A 24,042-nucleotide genomic window follows, 5' to 3' on the forward strand; every position below is an offset into this window, starting at 1 on the left:
TTTTATATGACAAAATTTACTGTGTTAGTACATATTATAGGTTGAATATTTGACAATATTTATGAACTAATACTGTAATTATAAACATAATTTATTTGGTTCACAGCACGTAACAAGAGAAATGAGAGACGAGAGAGAGATCGTCCATTACCTCCATTACTGGCGAGGGTTAACGGGCAGATAGAGGTGCTCGGTTTTAATGCTAGACAGAGGAAGGCATTTCTTAATGCTGTTATGAGATATGGAATGCCACCTCAAGATGCTTTCAACTCACAGTGGTAAGTCTTAATCACATGTGTAATAACGATAGTGTCAACTTTTCACAAAATGTTTTGTGTATTTAATTAAATGAATGCACATTTCTGAATTAATTATAAATAGAATAACTTAAGTTATATAGTTTATATTCAATAGTCAATGTATATTATTGTCTTTGTAGGCTAGTAAGAGATTTAAGAGGAAAAACGGAGAAAGTTTTCCGTGCCTATGTGTCTCTATTTATGCGCCATCTGTGTGAACCAGGGGCAGATAATGCTGAAACATTTGCCGACGGAGTTCCGAGGGAAGGGCTTTCAAGACAGCATGTGTTAACAAGAATCGGCATAATGTCTCTAGTCAGGAAAAAGGTATAGATTATTTATGTATATTGTGAATCATGATTATTTTATTTTGGTGGATTTCTGTTCTTACTGTATCTAGTAATGATATTAAGATGTTGAATGAATTAAAAGTCAAGTTGCAAACAAATGTGATAATTTCACACCTCCTGATGAAATTTAGAAATAGAGAATAATGATGTTTATAAATTTTATCAGTTGCCAGTGCTTCTTCAAATTGATATTAATAAGCAATTTTGTACATGGATAAGGCATGCATTTGTAGTTTTATATATTTGACAAAATGATTTTTTTTTCTAATCCATTGTTCTTTAAAATTATCAATAGAAATAAACAGGAATTTTATTATTTGATTTAGCAAATTGGTGTTCAAATGCTGTTAAAATTGGTTGTATTTTCTGCATATTGGCACATCTGTTGCCTCAGGTAAAAATGGAGACACTACATAAAGTTTTAGATATTACATTTATATTATGGTATGTTTAGGTTCAAGAATTTGAAGCCATCAATGGTGAAAACAGCATGCCCTATACAAAGGCAACAGAAGCTGTTGATAAACTGAAGAAAGAAAAGGATTCTGCTGCTTCACCTGCTGTTGAGAAAGGGGCAGGTGACAAAGTAGAACCAAAGACAGAGAAAGAGGCGGAGTCAAAAGAGGAGGAGGGAGATAAAAAAGTAGAGGAGGAGCCAAAAGAAGAAGATAAAGGTGATGGCGATAAGGATGAAAAAGCAGAAGAAAAAGTTGAGGAAAAGAAAGAAGAACCAGAAAAGATGGAAACAGAATCTACAGAAAAGGTAATACACTGATACTGATATTTTAAAAAGCAGATGGGTCTACAATGGGTAAAAATTCCATAGATATATTCAAACATTGATTAATTCAATAGAAATGTATCATTTTGATATTCTTATAAATCTGGATAACTAACAAGTGATTACCAATTTCCTCGCAAATGACCGACTACTTATCCCACATGATTTCTGAATCAGCTGCAAGAGACAATTTACCATTATAGACATAATGTGCAAGATCATTTGCCCCAGAGAAATTTCCCTTCACCTGAGGATTGGACCATCAACCCTTGTATTACAAAACCAATGCTCAACCAATGGAGCAAAGTGAGCGAAATTGTTTTAAAGTCATCTCAATAAAACTTAATGTACTTAAAATTCAAATTGACTTCTTATGAAGATTGGAGCGTATGAAAAATATCATCATGTTACTTTAATTGCATTTTTTATTTCTCAGGAAAATGAGGAAGTTAAAGAGGAAAGTAAAGAAGATAAAAAGGAAGATGAAGAGAAAAAAGAAGAAAATAAGGAAGAGAAGACTGAAGTCATGGAAACTGAAACTACTGAGGAAAAAAAAGATGAGGAAAGTGAAGATAAAGCTATGGTAGTCGATACTGAGGAGAAAAAAGATGAAGATCAAAAAGGTCAGTAAAACAGAATATATATATTATGTTAGCATTACAAGATTATTTTTTTTCTCTTTTATATTATAGATTTATATACTTTTTGTTCCTAGACACATTCATTATATATAACAATTTTTACGTCATCAACATATCTATGGGTGAAGCATTTAAAAACAATGATTATTTCAATCTTTGGTTTTTATTTGAGTGTGAAAGTCAAAATTATACATCTTGTTTCTTTGTACATCTCACAAAGAAACAAAGTGTCCTTGGTGAACTTAAATCAGTGTGTAAACTTAAAGCCTGCAGACGGAGGAAGGTTGTCTAGTACTGGTGTAACTCTCCAGGAACGATGGTTAGGAAACTACCCGCCTGTATGACTGAAATACTGTTGAAAAAGGCGTAAAAATGAAACAAACAAACAAACAAAAGCCTGCAGACATCCATATTTTTGTGTTTTTCGTTGTTGTTTTTTTAGAAGAGCAGACAGAGGTGAAGGAAGAAGTTAAAGAGGAAGTGACAGAAGAGAAAAAGGAAGAACAAGGAGAAAAAGGCAGTGAGGATGAAGCAAAGAAGGAGAAAGCAGAGGAGCAGAAAGGTAGTCAAATTTTGAAATTTTGTTTCCAATCTATGTGATTAATAAATAGAAAGAGCATCGAAACATGAGGACAAGGCTATCTGATTTCAACAAGAAGGCGTACCCCCTGAGTATAAATCAAAGTGCCAAGTGTTTTGATGTTCTTTCTCTTTTGTATCGTAGGCAAAAATAAAAATAATTATGTTCCCTGTTGTCACAATATAAAACCCCAGAAAATATTTATGTAATGTAATTCACACTAGAAGTAATGCTACCACATTTACATAGATGCCTACATCATATAATGTAAGGACCCCAAAATGTGGTTAAAGTAACTGATCAGAATTTAGGGATTCAAACAGGAGATTTTGTTTGAATCTAAAAGGCACTGATCTACAGTTTTGCTCCTTTAAAGAAATTGTACCCCTGGATGAAAGATAACAGGAAAGGGCTTCTTTACAATAAACAAAATGTTATTTAATGAATACCTAAAATAAGTGCAGAAGCTGAAAAAAAAATTAATGATACACAAATTGTTAACAAATTTTTTGAAATTAAATAAATTATTCTACTTTTCAACAATGAACGAAGAACACAGTTTACCAGAAATACATGTTGAGTATTAAGGTGTAGAAAAATAACCCACACTCTCTTATCAAATGCTTCATGTAAATTTTTTAAAAATAAATTCACAAAAATTTGTTCACAAATTTTTGAAATTGAATAAATTATTCTACTTTTTAACAATGAGTGAGGAACACAGTTTACCAGAAATACATGTTAAAAAAAAATGATGCACAATCTCATCACAAATGCTTTATGAATTTTTTTTTTCATGATGAATGAAGGTCATTGTACATATATATATATGTTTAACAGTTCATCACCTTTTTATGATTTCAGAGGAGACTAAAGATGATGAAAAGAAAGAAGAAGAAGGTGAAGTGAAAGAAGTGAAGGAAGAAAAGAGTAAAGATGAAGAGAAGAAAGAAGAAAAAGGAGAAGTAGAGGAAGTGAAGAAGAAGGAAGAAACCAATCAGAAGTTTATGTTTAATATAGCTGATGGTGGTTTTACAGAGCTCCATACTCTCTGGCAGAATGAACAGAGGGCGTTAGTTAAGGTATGTTTTACTCTTTTTTTTTGAAAGAATAGACAATCAACTCTCAAAAATGTCCTTTGTGACAAACCACAAAATATTGTACTCATTTAAGTAAATTCACAGTAAATACTAATGTCAGTGGAAAGTGTGTAAAGAGATAAGATTATTCTAATTGAGAAAGAAGTCAATATGATTTTGTGTGGCATTAGTTTGTTTTTCTCTTTCACCTAGTTTGCAATTTACTTTTAGGTTTGATATATTAACATGACATCCTAGTATAGAATTGTTTTTCAATAAATCTGGTACCATTAGTGAAGCAACACGGTTCCCTTATGAGTCCAACATTGTTATTATTGCATTAAATACAGTAGATAACATTGACACACATGCAATTGTCTTGATATAACACTGTCCAAGTATAAATTATAGTGTTTTATTACCTGTCACTGTAATTAGTATAACTTACTGTCTTTTTCATGTGCTTTTAAAGGAGCCCTAATGAGATATAAAATCATAATCTTTAAAATTTGACATACATCTACTGGGGCACCTGAAACAATTTATTAGAAAAAGTTTAAAGTGAATTACACAAAAAATTGAACTGAAATCAATATATAGTGTAATTCTTGGCCTGATATGAGGTTATTTTGTACAACAAAGTTAATAATTCTGGAAAAAGTGAGGGGATGATCTGAAATTGTGCACTTAGTTATTTGTCAATAGCTAGCATAGATGGAAGATTGGAGTTATTTCAAAATAATTCAATTGATCTTACTCAGTGAGGAGACGTTGTGTTGATTCATTCCTATATAACATTAGTGATCGTATATCGCAGGGTCCTGAGCAAAGAGCTTGATTTATTCACTCAACATTAATGTCATTATTTGTGTGACAATGATTATATAATAGGGTTGCAAGTGTTATAGTTGTCTTACTGTATATTACAGAGTCGTTTGTGTCATTATTTGTGCAATCATATATATTACAGGGTCGTGCATGTCATTATTTGTGTTATCGTATATACTACAGTCTTTATTTGAGTTATTGTTTGTTACAGGGTCGTGAACAAGAAGTTTGGCATCGTCGTCATGACTACTGGTTATTAGCTGGTCTAGTCACGTATCCTTTTCTATAAAATTAATTACCTGTCTTTATTTATTTCTTTTGTTTATTATGAAATATATTTATTTTTTTACAGTTGTAATAGGCAACATGATTAACTTTGATATCATAATAATTTTTTAAATGTAATTCTTTCTGTGGTACAAAATCTTTAAAAGAAAAAAAAAGGCTGTTTATATTAATGGGCCGCGTCACGACAAAACCAACATAGTGAGTTTGCGACCAGCATGGATCCAGACCAGCCTGCGCATCAGCGCAGTCTGATCAGGATCCACTAGTTCGCTATCAGTTTCTCTACTTGTAATAGGGTTGGTGAACAGCATGGATCCTGATCAGATTGCAAACGAAGAAGTCACAAACGTACTATCTTGATTTTGTCATTTATTAAATTCTTGAGGAGTATTTTGGTTATAGTCTTTAACTGTCATGTAGTCATGGTTACGGTAGATGGCAGGATATACAGAATGATGCACGTTTCCAGATCATCAATGAACCCTTCCTATCAGAACAAGGCAAAGGAAATTTCCTTGAGATCAAGAATAAATTCCTAGCTAGACGGTTTAAGGTTAGTAGATTCTGACCATGAATCAGATATTTATGCATATAGTGATTCACCTGTGTGCATGTGTGTTTGTCTCTTACATAGTTAACTTAATCTCCTTAAAAACCGCAAAAATTCAACCAAACTTGCCATAATTGTTCCTTGGGTGAAGGGCTTGTAAATAAGATATGTTTATTCTAACATGCTTCACGTTGTTTGGAAAACAGACTAAGCTCACTATATGAAGAGGAATGTTAACAGGCACATAATGAAGTAACAACCAAATAATGACATGACAATTACTTCAGTGTTCAGTGAAGTAAATGTTTAAAATGCACTAAAGATTTCAACCTAACCAAAGCAATTGTAATGCTATAATTTTTCAAATTGCAAATTCAAACACACTGAGATTTTGAATAATTGTTGTAGTTAAAAATTACTGCAGAAAATATAACACAAGTACAAATTGTAATGTAATTTGTAAGCTACATGTTACCAGGAAAGAGATACAGGGTAAATTATACAGTGATCTTGTAACTTGGTATATTTGAGGTTTTATTTGATACAGATGTCAAGTGTGCGAAAAAAAAGAAAACGGGTTTAACCCTCAGTGGAAATGAAAACAGGGGTCCATACTCTCAGTGTCTGAATGGGCAGATGGACCCCTATTTAACTTAGAACACACACAAACAAAATAACATGAAAATTGCACTTGGTTTGAAGGAGTTTGTGAAGGTACATTAGTAAGTTTGTCTGGGACTCTCTTGTATAAACTAATTGGTGTAATTTTGACATGTATTATTGACACTTGAAGAGTCAACCCTTTATTGATGTACTACCTTCAGTTATTATAACTTCTATTTTAAGTTACTGGAACAAGCTCTAGTCATTGAGGAACAGCTTAGAAGAGCAGCATATTTGAATCTCACGCAGGATCCTGCTCACCCAGCCATGGCGCTGAACACTCGCTTTGCTGAGCTAGAATGTCTGGCAGAGAGTCACCAACATTTATCTAAGGAATCTTTAGCAGGCAATAAACCAGCTAATGCAGTCTTACATAAAGGTAAAACTAGTAATACAACTATTATGATAAAAATAATAAGAAAACAAATTTTTTTTAAAGACCAACTTTGCCTTAAACTTTTATGTTTATTTCTCAAAAGCTTTTTATTTCTTGCGTCCCAATTATAATTTCCAAAAAGTTGCTCACTGGCCAGTTTCCTGCATTATTTTTTGCTTCTGTTGCTTTTTGGCAGTAAAAGTCACAGGTGCTAGTTGCATTGATTTGACCTAAAATGTGTTTGACCTTGTTATTTATACAATAAAATATCAATATATTAAAAAAAAAAAAAAAAAAAAATTTTTTTTTCACTGTTATATTATTATAGACAAGGTATGCAACATTCAGGTACGAAAATTATGGGTACGCCGGTTATCTGTGTTAAAATTTTGCACCGGGCGGTAATATCGTCGGATTTTTGCATGGAATCAATGTACAATATATTTTTCTATTACAATTTACTATTTACAGATCCCCAATTAACCACTAGTTAATGTTTTAAAGCCTGAAAGTAAGAAATCACCCAGGTCCGAAAGATGAGACCGTCATGACATGTACATTGTAACCTGGTATTTACGCTTGAAATACATCAACAAAGAGATCAAACGGGTCGAACTCACATGCAAACAACTGGATTTTACATACTTTTAAATGGTTTTATCCTCCACGAGTGGCACTAAGTCCTATGTGCCCGTATTTTAAGAAAAATTCTACATTTATAAGGTAATTCCTAAATCGGAAGTGTTCTCCCGCAACACGTGCTTGGTTCCCTGTTTCGCTCTTTGTCAATGTATGTGAAACGGAAGCCGGAGAATACTTCCGGTGGGAATTACCTTCTAAAAATATCGTCTACATGTAGGATATTTCTTTAAATACAGGCTCATAGGACTAAGTTTGACTCGTGGAGGATAAAACCATTTAAAAGTATGTAAAATCCAGTTGTTTGCATGTGAGTTCGACCCGTTTGATCTCTTTGTTGATGTATTTCAAGCGTAAATACCAGCTTACAATGTACATGTCATGACGGTCTCATCTTTCGGACCTGGGTGATTTCTTACTTTCGGGCTTTACAACATTAACTAGCGGTTAATTGGGGATCTGTAAATAGTGAATTGTAATAGAAAAATATATTGTGCATTGATTCCATGCAAAAATCCGACGATATTACTGCCCGGTGAAAAATTTTAACACAGATAACCGGCGTACCCATAATTTTCGTACCTGAATGTTGCATACCTTGTCTATAATAATATAACAGTGAAATTTTTTTTTTTTTTTTTTTTTTTTTTTTTAATATATTAATATTTTATTGTATAAATAACAAGGTCAAACACATTTTAGGTCAAATCAATGCAACTAGCACCTGTGGTAAAAGTCAGTCCAGTTTGTTTTAATCTCGATACATTTTTACCTGAGGTAAATTTAAAGGAGATTTATCATCTTTGTTTGCCAGTAAACTTAGCTTCTTTGTAATAAATTGCACTAATTTTAATCTCATTGGTTTTCTAACAGTATTAAATCAGTTAGAAGAATTACTCAGTGACATGAAACAAGATGTAAGTCGGTTACCAGCTACTCTGGCTCGAGTACCGCCAGTAAGTCAAAGACTGCAGATGTCAGAGCGCAGTATCCTCGGTCGACTTGTTAACCCAGCGCAGCAGGCAGCAGCAGCAGCGGCTACCCCAACACAGAGTACCTCCACTGGTCAAACTAGCATTGTTCCTTCAACATCAGGTAATAAATCTCTTGCACATTCTATTCATATTATTTTCTTTACTGTGAAGACTGTATTTAAGGATTAGGATTAAAAAAATAACTAGTAAAATGGAAGTAACATACAGTTAAAACAATGCGGCAACAAGAAAATGATTTATGTTATCCAAGTACTTGTATATAGCCATGAATTGAATGATTTCTGAATCAATGTCTGAATATTTAAGCGCTTATTTGCGGTGAGGGTCTGATTGTTTCACCCCTTATCAACGGATCTTCAGTCTAGCAATTGACATGTTACTAATAACATATTTGTGCATTTTAAAGGATATATTTCAATACTAATTGCATAAATTCTGTTGATACAGGTCAGAAACCACCAGTACAGGCATCACCAAGTCCAGCTGCTCATAGATCACAGCCCCCCACACCAGGTACTACTAAATAATCTCTCTTAATTAAAGAATTTTGTATATTCTATGTGTAAATTGAAAGTTAAAGTGTACTTTTTTTAACCCTCCCTGATATTTTTCAGGGAGTATACAGTGAATAGTTTGTCCTTCCTTACTCTCATCACTCATTCTTTACAGTTTCACAGTATAAGGTTTTTATTTATAATCCAGTGTCTTGAGATAATTGGTTTATATAACAAACTTTCATTTTTCTGAGTTTTTTTAATGTGGCGCCTTTTGTCTTATACAAATATAGTGAAAAGATGTGATAAATGATAATGTTACACAATATGCGCATCAATAGAAAACTGATTCTTTTTTACTGTAAACAGTTGTTAGTTTGGTTATGTGATGATTAAAATATTATTCTTGTGTAGGCTCACTACTAAATTTATTTAACTCATTGAATAAAACAATATTCTGTTTTGAAACTACATATCCTTTATTTCTGTCATAGTTTAGTAATATCTTTAAGCTGTATTTTAGCAGCATCAGGGAAACATCAGTGGTACCGGTGTTCTTAATTAATAATTGAGCCGTGCCATGACAAAACCAACATAATGGGTTTGTGACCAGCATGAATCCAGACCAGCCTGCACATCCGTGCAGTCTGATCAGGATCCATTCTGTTCGCTATCGGTTTCTCTACTAGTTATAGAGTTTGTAAACAAACAGCATGGATCCTGATCAGACTGTGCGGATGAGCAGGCTGGTCTGGATCCATGCTGGTCGCAAACCCTTTATGTTGTTTTGGCATGGTGCGGCTCATATTTTCTCCTTTACTCATATAAGTGTCTCTTATACTCATCTGGTCTATTTGGTATATGTATTGTTTTCATTAATCCAATATCATTGTTATTGCTATACATACACATAAGTCCACTATTTTTACTCCTGTTTAAATATTATTGATTTATTTTCCATATTTTACATTTTGTATAAATAGGTATATGCAGAGTGTAGTTGAATATACTTTGTTTGGCTCTCGTTCAATTTTACAAATTTCTTAAAGACACTAAGTTGAATACTGTTGCTTATCTGTAGTTTTCTGTAGTAAAGAAGCCAAAAAAAGTTAAGTTTCAAGTCAATACATACTCTCTCATTTTAAGACTGCCATCCACAGACCTTTTGCCATTTTGTTTGTCTGGAATTTTTATTTTAAAGAATATATATTTATACATGGTATAAGTAAAAAAAAAAATACCCATCTTTTAATTTTTGGGTGCTGAGAATGAAAAGATTTGCTATGATAATTTTTCCAGTATATTGCTTTATCTTATTTTTACACACTGACCCTTAACACTTGTTCATTAGAATCACTACATCATCATAAAATAATTATCATTATCATTCTGATCATCATTAAATTAAAATTATCATCATCATTATTATTACCATCATTTAGTCATTATTATCATCATAAGATCATTATTATCATCAAAAAATCATTATCATCACCATTATTAAATCATCACCATCATAAAATCTTTATCAATATCAACAATTCATTATTATCATCATCATTAAATCATTATCATCATTTCAACCGCCTCCGTGGTCGAGGGGTTAGAGTCGATGACTTCTTATCTAGTTACCTCTGGCGTGGGAGATGCTTTGGTAGTTTAGCGCTTTGGTAGTTTAGCGCTTTGGTAGTTTAGCGCGGAGGAAGGTAGTTTAGTACTGGTGTAACTCTCCAGGAACGATGGTTAGGAAACTACCCGCCTATATGACTGAAATACTGTAGGGAAAAGGCGTAAAATGAAACAAACAAACATTATCATCATTTCACCATCATAAATCATCATCATCATCATAATTCAATCATTATCATCATCATCAATTAATCATAAAATCATCATCATCACCATTTAATCATCATCACCATCATTAAATCGCCATTCAATTATTATCATCATCATCATTTAATTAACATGACCATCATAAAATCATCATTAAATCATCATCACCATCATTAAATCATTATCATCTTTATTAAATCATTATCATCAGATTAAATCATCATTATTATCATCATAGAGTCATCAGATATAACTATTAATCCTAAAACAGTAACCTCTATGTTTTTTATCACTGTGAACAGTTACATTTGAACAAGGCGTGTTACCTCCTCCCCCAACATTCTTTGGTCCGATCCCCGGCCCTGGCGGAGAGGTGCCAGCCTACTGGACATCGCCAGAGGTTGCTCGTTCACTCGGGCTTGAGAAATTTGGCTTGCCATCTGCATCCTCGCATCAATAGTGGTATATAATTGAACAAATTATTATCTGTATGCTTTGAAAGCATGAGAGAATTAGCTTTTGGTGCTTTTTGTGAGCTATTTTGCTGCTGTATTTTTGTAGGTGTGATTCCAGTTGTTTATCTTTTATTTGTATGAGCTTTCTGAAATTCAAGTTCATCTGGAAGATTTTTTGTTGTGTTTTTTTACCCCTTAAGAAATGTCACAAGAAGTTTTAATTTTCCTCTGTAATAGAATTTAAATGGTTGGTATAATTCAATAACATCTTAATTCATATATGAAATATTCCTTTATAGTTAAAGCTACATGCCTCCAGATGAGCCAAAATATTTCATGAAAATCAAAGTTGAGAAAAATGTACTATTATTTTAAGAAAATTATAAAGATTAAAGTATTTTTTTTACAAGTTATGTGTGGTTACTGATTTTGCAGTATTTATCACCATAATTCTACTGCGTGACTAACACAGTTAGGACTTTTTTTGTGCCGTTTGCAATGTGTTAATTACTTTCTTTGTACACAATATTTTTTCTTTTAAATACTTTTTCAAAATTTACATGAAAATTTGCATGAACTTGGATGTAAGCTGCTTTAATAAGATGTCAGTAATGTTACCTAAAGGCAAATTATTTAACCTTTTGCCAAGTGAAATTTGAACAGTAGATATGATTTTATTTGATGATAGGTTGAATATTAAATTAATGTTATTAAAGAAGAATAATGTGTAGGTATTTGAAGATTTGTAAGTGTATATAATCATGGTCTGTGATGGCAAATACCTCCAACATTCAGATAACTAGCTATCTATTTCTTATTTCTCATTTTTTAGCCTTTAAATAAACTTAAAAGGAACAAAACTTGTTGAACTGCAACTTTTTTTTTGCCTGTTAGATTTGTTCATGTGATGCTTGATTTTTTTTTGTCAAGAGAAAAAAAGAAGATTTGTTGTCATTGATAAATCTGAACAATGTGTGTGCTTAGAAGAATTTACGTCATTGATGATATATTTTTTATTATGATTAAATTTGGAGCATGCCAATTTACTATCTTCCAGAATTGCACTGTAAATTCACTTCTTTTATTATTTTGGGTACATAAATGACATTATTGTTGTCATTGGATAGACCTGAGACTTGGCTCAGATCCGTCATTCCATTATGATCTGTCACTGTTAGAAATAAGGCCATAGCTTTAGAATTATATTTACAAAATAAGAGCCAGAAATGGGAAAAAAACTTTATTTATAATTTAATGAAAGTATAATTATGTTTTCATCACAATCTGCTTTATTCCAATATTTTATTAGTTTTACTAGTTTCTTTTGAATTTTTGTATAAATGTTTAACCTTGATGAAATGTAAAAAAAAAGTATTTAGTTTTTAAAATGTTTATACCTTTTTCTATAAAGTTTGATTGATAACTGTTCATGACCTTGAATATATCTATATAATCTGTCTGATGTAAAATTATCATGAAAAAATTAAATCACTTACATAAGACCAGTAATGCTGCAGACTGGGTTTAAAGATAATATCTAAGCTTGTGTAGCACTGGCTCAAACAATGTTCAACATTTAAGCACAAAATGGTGTTATTTTGAATACGTAAACATCTGCAGATATGTTAATTTAAGTGATTACATGTGATTTCAGATCTAATTGACTTCATTTACTTGTGCCCACATTTGCATATTATAGGGTTTACATGTGGTTTTTGTCCAGACACATTAAAACCTTTTATGTGAGAATGATGCCCAAGTCATTTTACAAATTTTATATTTGGTTGCTTGCATTGTACCAGAAATAGTTTAAACTAAGAAACTTTGAATCTTTCTCCACCAACAAAACTGGCAAAAAGGTGCCACATAGTGTGTGCAACAAAGCCCTGGTGTTAGTTATACACTCTTTTACAATAGATAACATTGATGTGACCAACTGGGTCACATAGTATGTAATAGTAATACTTAAAGCGTACCTTATTTGTCTGATATTTTGGTCTAAAAAAGGTTGGAGAAAGTGTTGACTTGATGCGGTTCACATGTATCATTGAATCATTTCCCTTGCTAATTTGCATTCAAGTATATACTCTTAAAACAGTTTTAATATATAGCCATTTTCCAAAAATTTATCAGAAATACCAACTTGAATAACATTCTAGATGAGATCATGAGATGGAAATTAACAAACTGTTAACATGTTGTTTTGTAGCAAATGGTCAATAATTTACAATTGTGGATATGGTATGTATGCTAAGCTTGGTGACTGTATGACCTATACGTACACTATTTTACCATATATGTTCAGCTAGTGTGCCGCTACTGTAGAGTAGTTTATTTATATTACACATCTTAAAACATACTTATTTCCCACATACAATCCACGCCATGACAAAACCAATGTAATGTGTTTGCGACCGGCATGGTTTCAGACCAGCCTGCACATCCGCACAGTCTGATCATGATCCATGCTGTTCGCTATCTGTTTCTCTACATATTATAGGGTTTGTAAGCGAACAGCATAGATCCTGATCAGACTGTGCGGATGCGCATGCTGGTCTGGATCCATGCTGGTCGCAAACACAATATGTTGGTTTTGTCATGGCGCGGCTCAGTCTTATTTCCCACATATGTTTTTTTTAATCTACAGTAAATTTGAAATTTGCAAAGACTTTTCGCTATATTTAATGCTTTTTTTTTCCTTCAAAATTTGCTTCAAAGATTTGGGAAATAATGTGTGTTTTATAATGTATTTATGTTGTACTCTAACTCAAGTACATAGTTACATATATATACCAAATTAACACTTTCCTGACAGTATCATCATTTTCTTCTATAATCCATCGTAAACCTTTAACCTTGTCTTTGTAGCTATATATACATGTGTGATATTGCTGTCTTATTCTCTAATTATAAAATTATGATCAATAGTGTGTCTTTGACTGAATTCTTTCAAGCTTACATTCCTGTATTAAAGTTAATATGACCGGTACAAATATCACTCACTTTATTGGCTGGTACAAATGTCTGTCACTTACTATAGTAATTGTCTGGTACAAATAATACTCACTTAATTGTCTGGTATAAATAAACTCACTAAATTGACTGGTACAAATATCAATCACTTAATTGACTGATTTGAATATAACTCACCTAATTGACTGGTACAAATATCACTCATTAATTGACTGATTTAAAAAAACTCACTTAATTGACTGGTACAAATATCAATCAATTATTTGACTGATTTAAAAAAACTCACTTAATTGACTGGTACAAATATCAATCAATTATTTGACTGATTTAAATAAAACTCACTTAATTGACTGATTTAATTGACTGGTACAAATATCACTCACTTATTGACTGATTTAAATAAAACTCACTAAATTGACTGGTACAAATATCAATCACTTAATTGACTGATTTGAATATAACTCACTTAATTGACTGGTACAAATATCACTCACTTAATTGACTGATTTAAATAAAACTCACTTAATTGACTGGTACAAATATCACTCACTTAATTGACTGATTTGAATATAACTCCCTTTATTGACTGGTACACCAAATTTGCAGAAACAAATGTCACTGAATGTAACTGACATGTACAAATATCACTCAATTAGTTGACTGGAACAAATATATTATCATTTAATTAATTAGTAGAATTAATATTCACTTAATTGACTTGTACAAACGTATTAAAGCTGAAAGCCATAGATAGTTCAATGAACAATGTAATATAACTTAACAAACGTTACATTTTTTCTGCATATTTCTATTCCAAGAAAAGCATGATTATACTGGCAATGTACATGGTTGGCATGAAAGCATGTAGAAAAGATGTGTGATTTTGATTAAAAGTATATCTAAAAAGAAATACATTCAGCATATGGATATAGTTTATCCGATATATAAAACACAGTGGCACAGTTCTCAGTGATTTTATGTGTGAATTATTACATCTTTTTTGTAGGAATGAAGTTAGATTTCATTATATACAACCTTAAACCTGAAGATATGTTAGTGTAAATGATTTATAAAAAACTGATTAGAATTGATAATTTATTGTTTTTTTTTTTATCTTCATTTTAACTTTATAAATTTTGAACCATTCTTAATTATTAAAAAGACATTATACAATATAAAACATATAATGATATAGTAAGGATTTCTGTTTATCTTACAGGCTATATATTCATTCTTGAAGTTAATTTTTTTTTAAAATTGATAATATATAATCATATACAAATAGAATTTATTCTATGTCATATAATATACGCTTCTCTGGTTATTTCAAATTAACACTTGTTGAATTTTTTAAGCATGTATAATGGAATATAGATAATTTCACTACATATTGTAGTATACTGCTTGATTACAATTCCAACATTTATTTTAACAGTTGTTGTTGTTGTTCTTTCAGATCATACAAAGAAAAAGGAAGGAAAACAAGATGGTGATTGTATTGTTGTAGAGTGAAGACATGGTGTATAAACATGGAAACGGCCGCCAGACGCCAACATGAGATACAGACTTGTATAACTTACATATGACTTCACTTTTAAAAATTCCAGGAAGAAGTGATTCTGTGAAAATAGAAACAAACTAACAGTGTTTTTTGTATCTCTCTATAAAACTGATAATCGCTCAAGTGTTTAAGGCATAGTTAGAAGGTAATGAAAGTATTTGAGGGATTTATGATAAAAATCTTTATAGGTGCGTTGGTAAATTATTAATTTTGCATTAATATTGTGGGTTAAATCGTGTACATTGGTCTATATAACTTGTGTACATTGGTCTATATAACTTGTGTACATCAGTCTATATAACTTGTGTACATTGGTCTATATAACTTGTGACAAATAGTTTATATAACTTGTGAACAGAGACATGCTTGGTGCTTAAGTTTTGTTTCTGGTGTTTCATTATAATGGAAGGTTTCCAGTTCAAAGCTCACGACTCTTTTAATAGAAGATGACCTTTTTAGAGATACCCAAAAAAAAATAATTCACATACAAAAGTGTTTTATAAAACTAATAAAAAAGCATTTTAATAATTAAAACCCAGATTGTATTTTAAATAGATCAATAAGTGTTGTTTTTAACCCAAAATTAGATAAGGTAAAATTATTTACAAATAAAATTACCCTTTTACCCCAAATGGGGAGAAAAACATTTACCCAATTCAAAACTTTAAACTTTAAAGTTTTTAAAAAAAGACAATTATGTGTTTTCATTTATTGAAAATAATTTGGTTCAAATTTTTAGTCAGAGGGAAATTTTTGGAAATATTCCTTCTGTTTTTCCCCATTTATTCATGTTATTTAAATCATTTAAACTTATAAAATTAAAAACTTGTTCCCAATTAAAAAAGGGATTTTTACATTTTTTTTTTACAATGATTATTTTTAGAATTGAATTTTAGCATTGGAAAATGCTTTTCATTTTAAAGTTTCGTATAACATATAGTAAAGCATCTTTGGGAAATTTTTGAACATTTGGTGTTTACCAACCCATGCTAAAATAAAATTTATGATAATATATTTCACCATAGTGCTCAAAGCATTCCATATATACAATATAACAATATGTCATTTGTTAATTAAACTTATTTTTATGTAACATTGTTACCGTTTTGGTATATAATTATATTTTGGTTCCACTTTAAAAGTTAGAATCTTTCAAGAGGTAAGTGTTAATTAGAAACTTGATATGTTAATGTAATAATAGTAAAATGTTGTCTTATCAACACAGTTTTCAAATTTTTGCCTTTCTTTTAAGAAAAATAAACTTGTTAATTTTGCCTTACACCCTATTTAATGTATTTCCTCAGTTTAAACTTTTTTTCATTGAATTTAAAATTTCGACGGTCCTAAATGAAATTTAAAAAATCATAGTAATTTTTTAAAAATTTGATAAAGGTTTACCTCATTTAAAAAATTTCCTTGAAATTTGTAAGCAATTTGTTGTATGGGATGGCATTTTTGCCCTTTGGGTGAACAAAAATGGGAAAGTTTTTTGTAATTGTTTGGGGTTCCAAAATTTTTTTTTTGGTGTTTTTTTGTATGGTTTTTTAAATTTAATTGTCAATGTTTTTAAACTAAGAAAGCAAAAATTTTTAACTGCATTATAAACGAATTCTGTTTCTCTTGTCCATATGGAGAATATCTAGCTTTTTCAATGTAATTAGTTTAAATGTCACAGTTTATTGTTACCAACTAGAGTCTTATACGTTAATTATTTTTCATAACCTACGGTAAAATATATTATGGTCAGGCTCGTTGTTTTATAATACACATATTTGATGTAAATACAGGCCGGAATACATGTATGTATATGTGTACAGAATGTCGGTGGTTTGTCTTTGGAGCAACTCATGGCAAACGAACCAGTGGTATTTCCCACAGAAAAGCTGGAAAGTCGACCTTCTAAATGACCAACAAAAGCTATAGCGAGAAAAATTGCACGTCCGTTTGGCGAGTGCATTCATTATGAACAAAAACGCAAATACCGTTTTTATTATGAAGTTTAAATATTAGAGACATGAAAGCAAATAAAATAACATGTGTGCAAATAAATACGGAACATAATGTTGAAGTTGCTTTCTGAGGCTTTGTTTTTTGCTACGGCCAGCGTTGGAATGGACCGAAGGTCGAGCGGGATATAATTTTAGGAAAATACATGACATCGGAAAGCTTCTACAACAATATTACCCTTTATTGTCCGACAATATTGACCTGGCACTTCATTAATTTTCGGAAAGGTCATATGGATAAACATTGACTATTACCTATGGAATATATCGATATTTTTGCTATCTTCACTCGTCAGTGAGGTGTGGTGTATTGGTATACATGTTGGACTACCGATCTGATGGTCTCTGGTTCGATACCTAACCAACACCACGATATAATTTTTTTAAAACTTAATTGCAAGAATTAATTTGAAATCGTTTTACTACACCTGGTTTTATAATGCCTTTTAAGTGGTGTTTTTATGCACAATTGTGTCTTATTTCATTACAGTATCTTCCAACGGTTCTTTTTGTGACATTATACAATCGTATATGCTTTAGCACATACATGCTACAAAAGCAGTTATTAAAAATTCTACTTAAATAGTACACACAATAAGGTTTTCAATTATTAGAAATTAAAGAGAATGGCAATTTCAAAAAAAAAAAAAAATAATCGCTGAAATAGGATTCGAACCTACCAGTCTACGTCTACATTCTACATGTGTAAACTCTTTAACAACTGCGCTAAGAGGGAATTTTAATTTACATCATTTTAACAATTGGATATTTACATTCATATCGATTTACAAGTAGATCGTAACGTTTACGGAATATACCGACTACAGGGTCAAATGCAAGAGTGCCAGGTCAATGTTGTTGGACAATACAGGGTCTTTCAAATAGATTTTGAAAGACCCTGCCCTTTATCATATACTTTCACGTTTTAAGACAAAAATTATATACTTCTCTAAGTTATTTAAGCTGTCACGAATGACGGATGATTAAGTTATTTTTGCAAAAGAGGCCACGCCTTTAATAGTTTTGGTTCCCGTTTCCAAATCTTACGTAACACACAGCTAAAATGGGAGCCAACTTGAAAAATATTCCTGCACTTCCATATATGGAACGGTATTTGTCACTAACATCACACGGATTTTTCTATCCGTTGAAGAGTAATCGCGCTTCAAGATTTGAGTGTATTTCAGTAGGTGTATAAAAAGATATTTATTACACGGCTGCTTTCATATGAAAACATCTCATTTTTTAGCTCACCTGACCACGAAGTGGTCAAGGTGAGGTATAGTGATGGGGCTATGTCCGGCGTCCGTCGTCGTGCGTCGTCAACAATTGGGTTGTTAACAGTCTAGCAGTCACAGTTTTGATTGGATCATCATCAAACTTTGTCAGAATGTTTGTGTCAATGAAATACAGTTCGAGTTCGAAGATGGGTTATCTCGGGTCAAAAACTAGGTCACAGGAGCTAAAAATAGAAAAATCTTGTTAACACTCTAGAGGCTGCAGTTTTCATCCAAATATTCTGGAAATTTGTCGGGAAGGTTGTTTTAATGATATCTAGGTCAAGTTTAAAAATGGGTCATCTTCGGTCAAAAACTAGGTCACAGGAGCTAAAAATAGAAAAAGCTTGTTAACACTCTAGTGACTGCAGTTTTCATCCAAATATTCTGGAAATTTGTCAGGAAAGTTGTTTTGATGATTTCTAGGTCAAGTTTGAAGATGGGTCATCTCCGGTCAAAAACTAGGTCACAGGAGCTAAAAATAGAAAAAGCTTGTTAACACTCTAGTGGCTGCAGTTTTCATCCAAATATTCTGGAAATTTGTCAGGAAGGTTGTTTTGATGATATCTAGGTCAAGTTTGAAGATGGGTCATCTCCGGTCAAAAACTAGGTCACAGGAGCTAAAAATAGAAAAAGCTTGTTAACACTCTAGTGGCTGCAGTTTTCATCCAAATATTCTGGAAATTTGTCAGGAAGGTTGTTTTGATGATATCTAGGTCAAGTTTGAAGATGGGTCATCTCCGGTCAAAAACTAGGTCACAGGAGCTAAAAATAGAAAAAGCTTGTTAACACTCTAGTGGCTGCAGTTTTCATCCAAATATTTTGGAAATTTGTCAGGAAGGTTGTTTTGATGATATCTAGGTCAAGTTCGAAGATGGGTCATCTCCGGTCAAAAACTAGGTCACAGGAGCTAAAAATAGAAAAAGCTTGTTAACACTCTAATAATTGGGTTGTTAACAGTCTAGCAGTCACAGTTTTGATTGGATCATCATCAAACTTTGTTAGAATGTTTGTCTCAATGAAATACAGATCGAGTTCGAAGATGGGTTATCTCAGGTCAAAAACTAGGTCACAGGAGCTAAAAATAGAAAAAGCTTGTTAACACTCTAGAGGCTGCAGTTTTCATCCAAACATTCTGGAAATTTGTCAGGAAAGTTGTTTTGATGATTTCTAGGTCAAGTTCGAAGATGGGTCATCTCCGGTCAAAAACAAGGTCACAGGAGCTAAAAATAGAAAAAGCTTGTTAACACTCTAGTGGCTGCAGTTTTCATCCAAATTTCCTGGAAATTGGTCAGGAAGGTTGTTTTGATGGGTCGTGTCCGGTCAAAAATTAGGTCACATTGCCCAAATATTGAAAAATCTTTATAACACACTAGAGGTCACATATTTGACTCAGTCGCATCAAACTTGGTCATGGTGCTTGTTTAAGACATTGCTTGGATGCGGTTGTGTCAGGTGAGCGATCCAGGGCCATCATGGCCCTCTTGTTTTCTAAAAATGCTTGCTAAATAAATTCGTTTTAAATATTTCTGACTGGTTACATGGACGTATGTAAACGGTTGTTTGCAATATAACTCTCGCCTATATTTCCAAACAACCGTAAAATATAAAGGGCAATATAACCTGTCGAAAATCTTTAAAGCTAATAATATACACGACTGCTATCAATTTTGAAGAAATCTCTTTTCTCGAAAAAGGGAAGTCTGCTGTTTTATAAATTCCATAATTCTAAATTCTATATATAAACTGTTGTTTGCAATATAACAATCGCCTAGTGACTCGGATTTTATATACAAACAACCGTTAATATAGGACCGTAAAACCTGTCAATAATCTTTATAACTTATAATATATGTCTGACATTTTTCTATTTGCTACGGAGGACTTACCTTTGGATGAAAAACGAAATTAAATTTCATATACACTTGAAGGTCCTTCAACCAAACATTTTATATTTGATTAGAATTAATTTATGATTAAACATGTAATTAGTATAATCATGTATGTAAATAACTAAAATATATAAACCGATATTTCATGGAAGGGAAGCCAAAATTTTAATGAATCAATGTTTAAGATATTGGCTTATTTAAATATACCACTTTTCTTCAAAGATACATTGTAGTACACTTGTTCAAATAACAATTTTCCTGTCCGACTGAATGTAATGATACCCATTTAATATTGCAGTCGGTTTTATTTCCCTTTATTGTTGACATAATGTTAAGATATGATGCGTTTAGGGGCAATTCTGGGAATATATGATACGTTTTGTACCAGTGAATAAAGACAAATGGCACACATTAAGGCAATTGTAGCATAAATTGACAATATTTGTATTACCGCTTTATTCAAGCTTTGATGTCGACACTGTTGATTATTTCAACAGTAAGAGCTTGAAATTGTCAGGGACTCTCAAGTTTTTGTAAAAATGAAGATTAATGGTCAACATATAAGTAAACTTTATTTTCTGAAAATTCAACGTGACAGATTTGAGATAACTGCAACACGTTTTGTTTCATAAAATTTTAATATTGAGTGTGTTCAAACCAAAAATAACATTCTTGTACCTTCTATAATTAAAAACATACTTTTTAGTTTAATTGATGATTTTATTCAAATTTGATGGTTAAACATACGGATTTGGTAAAAGTTGTTAAAGCATAAGTTCTTTAAGAAGATGCTATGATGCCGTGGAGCTTAACCGACTGGAAAAGCATTGATTTAAACACGTGGTCTGCTCATGTTAAGATAAATTGAATAATCTTCTTTAAAATGAACATTTATCTATTTGACAAAGCAAATATAGGAGAGTTTTACAGTGATAAATTAATGTTTTCATTTCATTCGTATGTTCGTTTTTCTTCTACAGTGAAATTTGTTTAGATTTTTAACATAGCTTAAAACACCACAAGGGACAATTCCAGACAATTTTAATTCTAATATTTCATAGAATTCCATGAAGAGGCATTTACGAAGAAATATTACAGAGAGAGAGATTGTTTTATGGTTATTGAAATCCCTTGTATTTAATTTGTAACTTACTTACTTTTCTTTATTTATTACACATAGATCTTATATAGATGACATTTCCATTTGATCATCAAGTCATTTAAGATATTAGAAAACAAGATAGTTTACATATTAGTTATTCAAATTATGTTGTATATATATGTAGTTTGTATAAATTTTCATATGATGACAAAATTCTAGGTAACTTAATGACACTGATTAACCATCTGTTGTAGAAACCCTCCAAATTTTTCTGAAATTGTGTTTTTGTTCATGAAATATATGTTGATCAAATTTGGAATTAAAACTTTAAATGTTTTTAAGCAACACCTGTTGACCAGATTATATCATCTTGAAGTTTGTTAGCGTACAGGTATATATAACATATTTTCTTTTTTATTCAGTTAAAATGTTTCTTTTGTATTTCTAAAAGGGTGTACATATATTTTAAAATGATTTTTATAACATTTTCAATTTACTTTCGACCGGTATAATGGACTTTTAAGTGTCCATTTGTCTAACATAAAAATTATTAATTAAGTGAGTAAATCATTGATATATATATATATATATATATATATATATATATATATATATATATATATATATATATTATATGACATTTCTCTAACACTATAATGTGCAGAAGTTTCAATATACAAATGTTTCATTTCGAACGCTAAATATGATAGAGACGGTGTTAGGACTGAATCTTGTTGATCAAAAATGTTTATTTGAAGCGATCGTTGGTTTGCTATTTGCGGCGACCACATTCGAATAAATCTGCAAATTAAACATACAAACAAAATATATACATTGGTCATTTGTTATGCTGAGTCACAACCGAAATTACTAATAAGGAAAGACCACTGAAACAATAGGTGATATTTGTAATGCTAATTGCTATTTATACGGCAGTATGGGGAATGGAAACATGATTATTATCTGTTATTGTTGTGTAAAATGTGAAAATCCCCCGTTGTTTCTTATATAACGTCATTGATGTGTTAAAGATAGTTTTATTTTCTTTACTGCATCTAAGTTAATTAAAGAAATGAAAAGTTGGGTGAAACGAACACTTTTTTGAGTTGTATGCCTATGAATTTGAATTGTTGCTTATTTGAATGGCAGATAATTCAGAATCATGATACGCCAGACCTGATTTTCATGAAGTTTACTGGCCTATAAAATAATAAGTCATTTAAGAATTTGTAAAGGGCGATTTGCTTTTTCTTTTTTGTCCTGCGCCAATACGGAAAATGGACATTTTTTTCTGTTAACCTGTCTCTTTACTAAAAGTTAAAAAAGAAGATATGGAACAACAATGTTTAAAGAATTCCAAATCACATGATAAAACATAAACTAGAAGTAAAAATAAGACTGTTCAGATTGTGAAAGCTATCTGTTACAGGGAAAATTGAATAAGCAAGAACTTAAATATCACACATTTAAGATTTTGCGCTTAATACATGTATTATCGTTTCAGACGGTCGGTGCAACTTAACAGGGCAAGAAACATCGCTGAATTTATTTCAACACACCGCACAAAAAGATCTTATATTATGTCTGACATATAAGGTTTAGCACAATAACTTCCATGTACACATGTCTTCAGATGAATACCGAAATTGATTGATTGCTATTACTATTTGATTGTAATGTTTTTAGTTTGTTTTTTTACCGCCTAACTATGCATTTAGGTACGCAGATTAACATAGTCGATGCCCAAAACATGATAGTTAATACTGTTAATAATTCTCTGGGTGTTTTGCTCTAGGCAAATATTTATTTTATGCAATGTTATTTTAGATCGCGTGTTAGTTTAAACAATCATCTCGTACTTCATCTGAGAACTGTGCCGAATGAGTTAGAATTATCAAACAGAAAGTAGTGCAACTACAAACCAGCGACACGTAAAAACGCTTGTGGTTGTTTCATTTTGTTCCAATCTGTTTAAGGCGGTTATAGAGTTACGTGCAGCTCATGAATAACAGCTTTAGCCAAACAAATCCTCCAATGTTTTCAGGTTTGCCATCCGCCCCTTACGTTTGAATAACTATGCAAATGAAATTCACATTGAAACAACAATGAACATTTTCAAAATCTTTTCTGACAAATATGATGTTTTTATCATTTTAAGATATATCATTCATGTGTAATCAATAAATAGTTTTCCTTCTAATATTTCTTTCTGCATCAACACTAATTCAATGATAACCAATATTTTGTCATGCAAATAAACTTCATTACATTCTGAATGCATCAGACACACGGAATACAAATCATATTTTGTCACGATAACAAATCAAGTTTTCTCTGACTTGTTTTACATAGAAAGTAATTTAATTGTGAAACATGT

At 31.5% G+C, this 24,042-nt stretch overlaps 1 protein-coding gene across 1 annotated transcript in view; it reads left to right on the forward strand.

Moving 5' to 3' along the window:
* The window catches only part of LOC132718408 (chromodomain-helicase-DNA-binding protein 5-like), a 49,663-nt gene extending 34,288 nt beyond the window's left edge, over positions 1–15,375 (forward strand). The window contains exons 30-42 of the mRNA XM_060702102.1: positions 107–278; positions 440–626; positions 1,104–1,412; positions 1,867–2,053; positions 2,514–2,633; positions 3,516–3,733; positions 4,770–4,831; positions 5,267–5,399; positions 6,243–6,438; positions 7,948–8,169; positions 8,517–8,582; positions 10,702–10,861; positions 15,284–15,375. Coding sequence (XP_060558085.1) covers positions 107–278; positions 440–626; positions 1,104–1,412; positions 1,867–2,053; positions 2,514–2,633; positions 3,516–3,733; positions 4,770–4,831; positions 5,267–5,399; positions 6,243–6,438; positions 7,948–8,169; positions 8,517–8,582; positions 10,702–10,859 — 2,030 coding nt within the window. The 3' untranslated portion in view covers positions 10,860–10,861; positions 15,284–15,375. The remainder of the gene's footprint in view (positions 1–106; positions 279–439; positions 627–1,103; positions 1,413–1,866; positions 2,054–2,513; positions 2,634–3,515; positions 3,734–4,769; positions 4,832–5,266; positions 5,400–6,242; positions 6,439–7,947; positions 8,170–8,516; positions 8,583–10,701; positions 10,862–15,283) is intronic.
* The last annotated feature ends 8,667 nt before the right edge of the window (positions 15,376–24,042 follow it).

The sequence above is a fragment of the Ruditapes philippinarum genome, unplaced genomic scaffold (assembly GCF_026571515.1).
Source record: "Ruditapes philippinarum isolate M1 unplaced genomic scaffold, ASM2657151v2 ctg7367_1_1_1_1, whole genome shotgun sequence".
Lineage (NCBI taxonomy): Eukaryota > Metazoa > Mollusca > Bivalvia > Venerida > Veneridae > Ruditapes > Ruditapes philippinarum.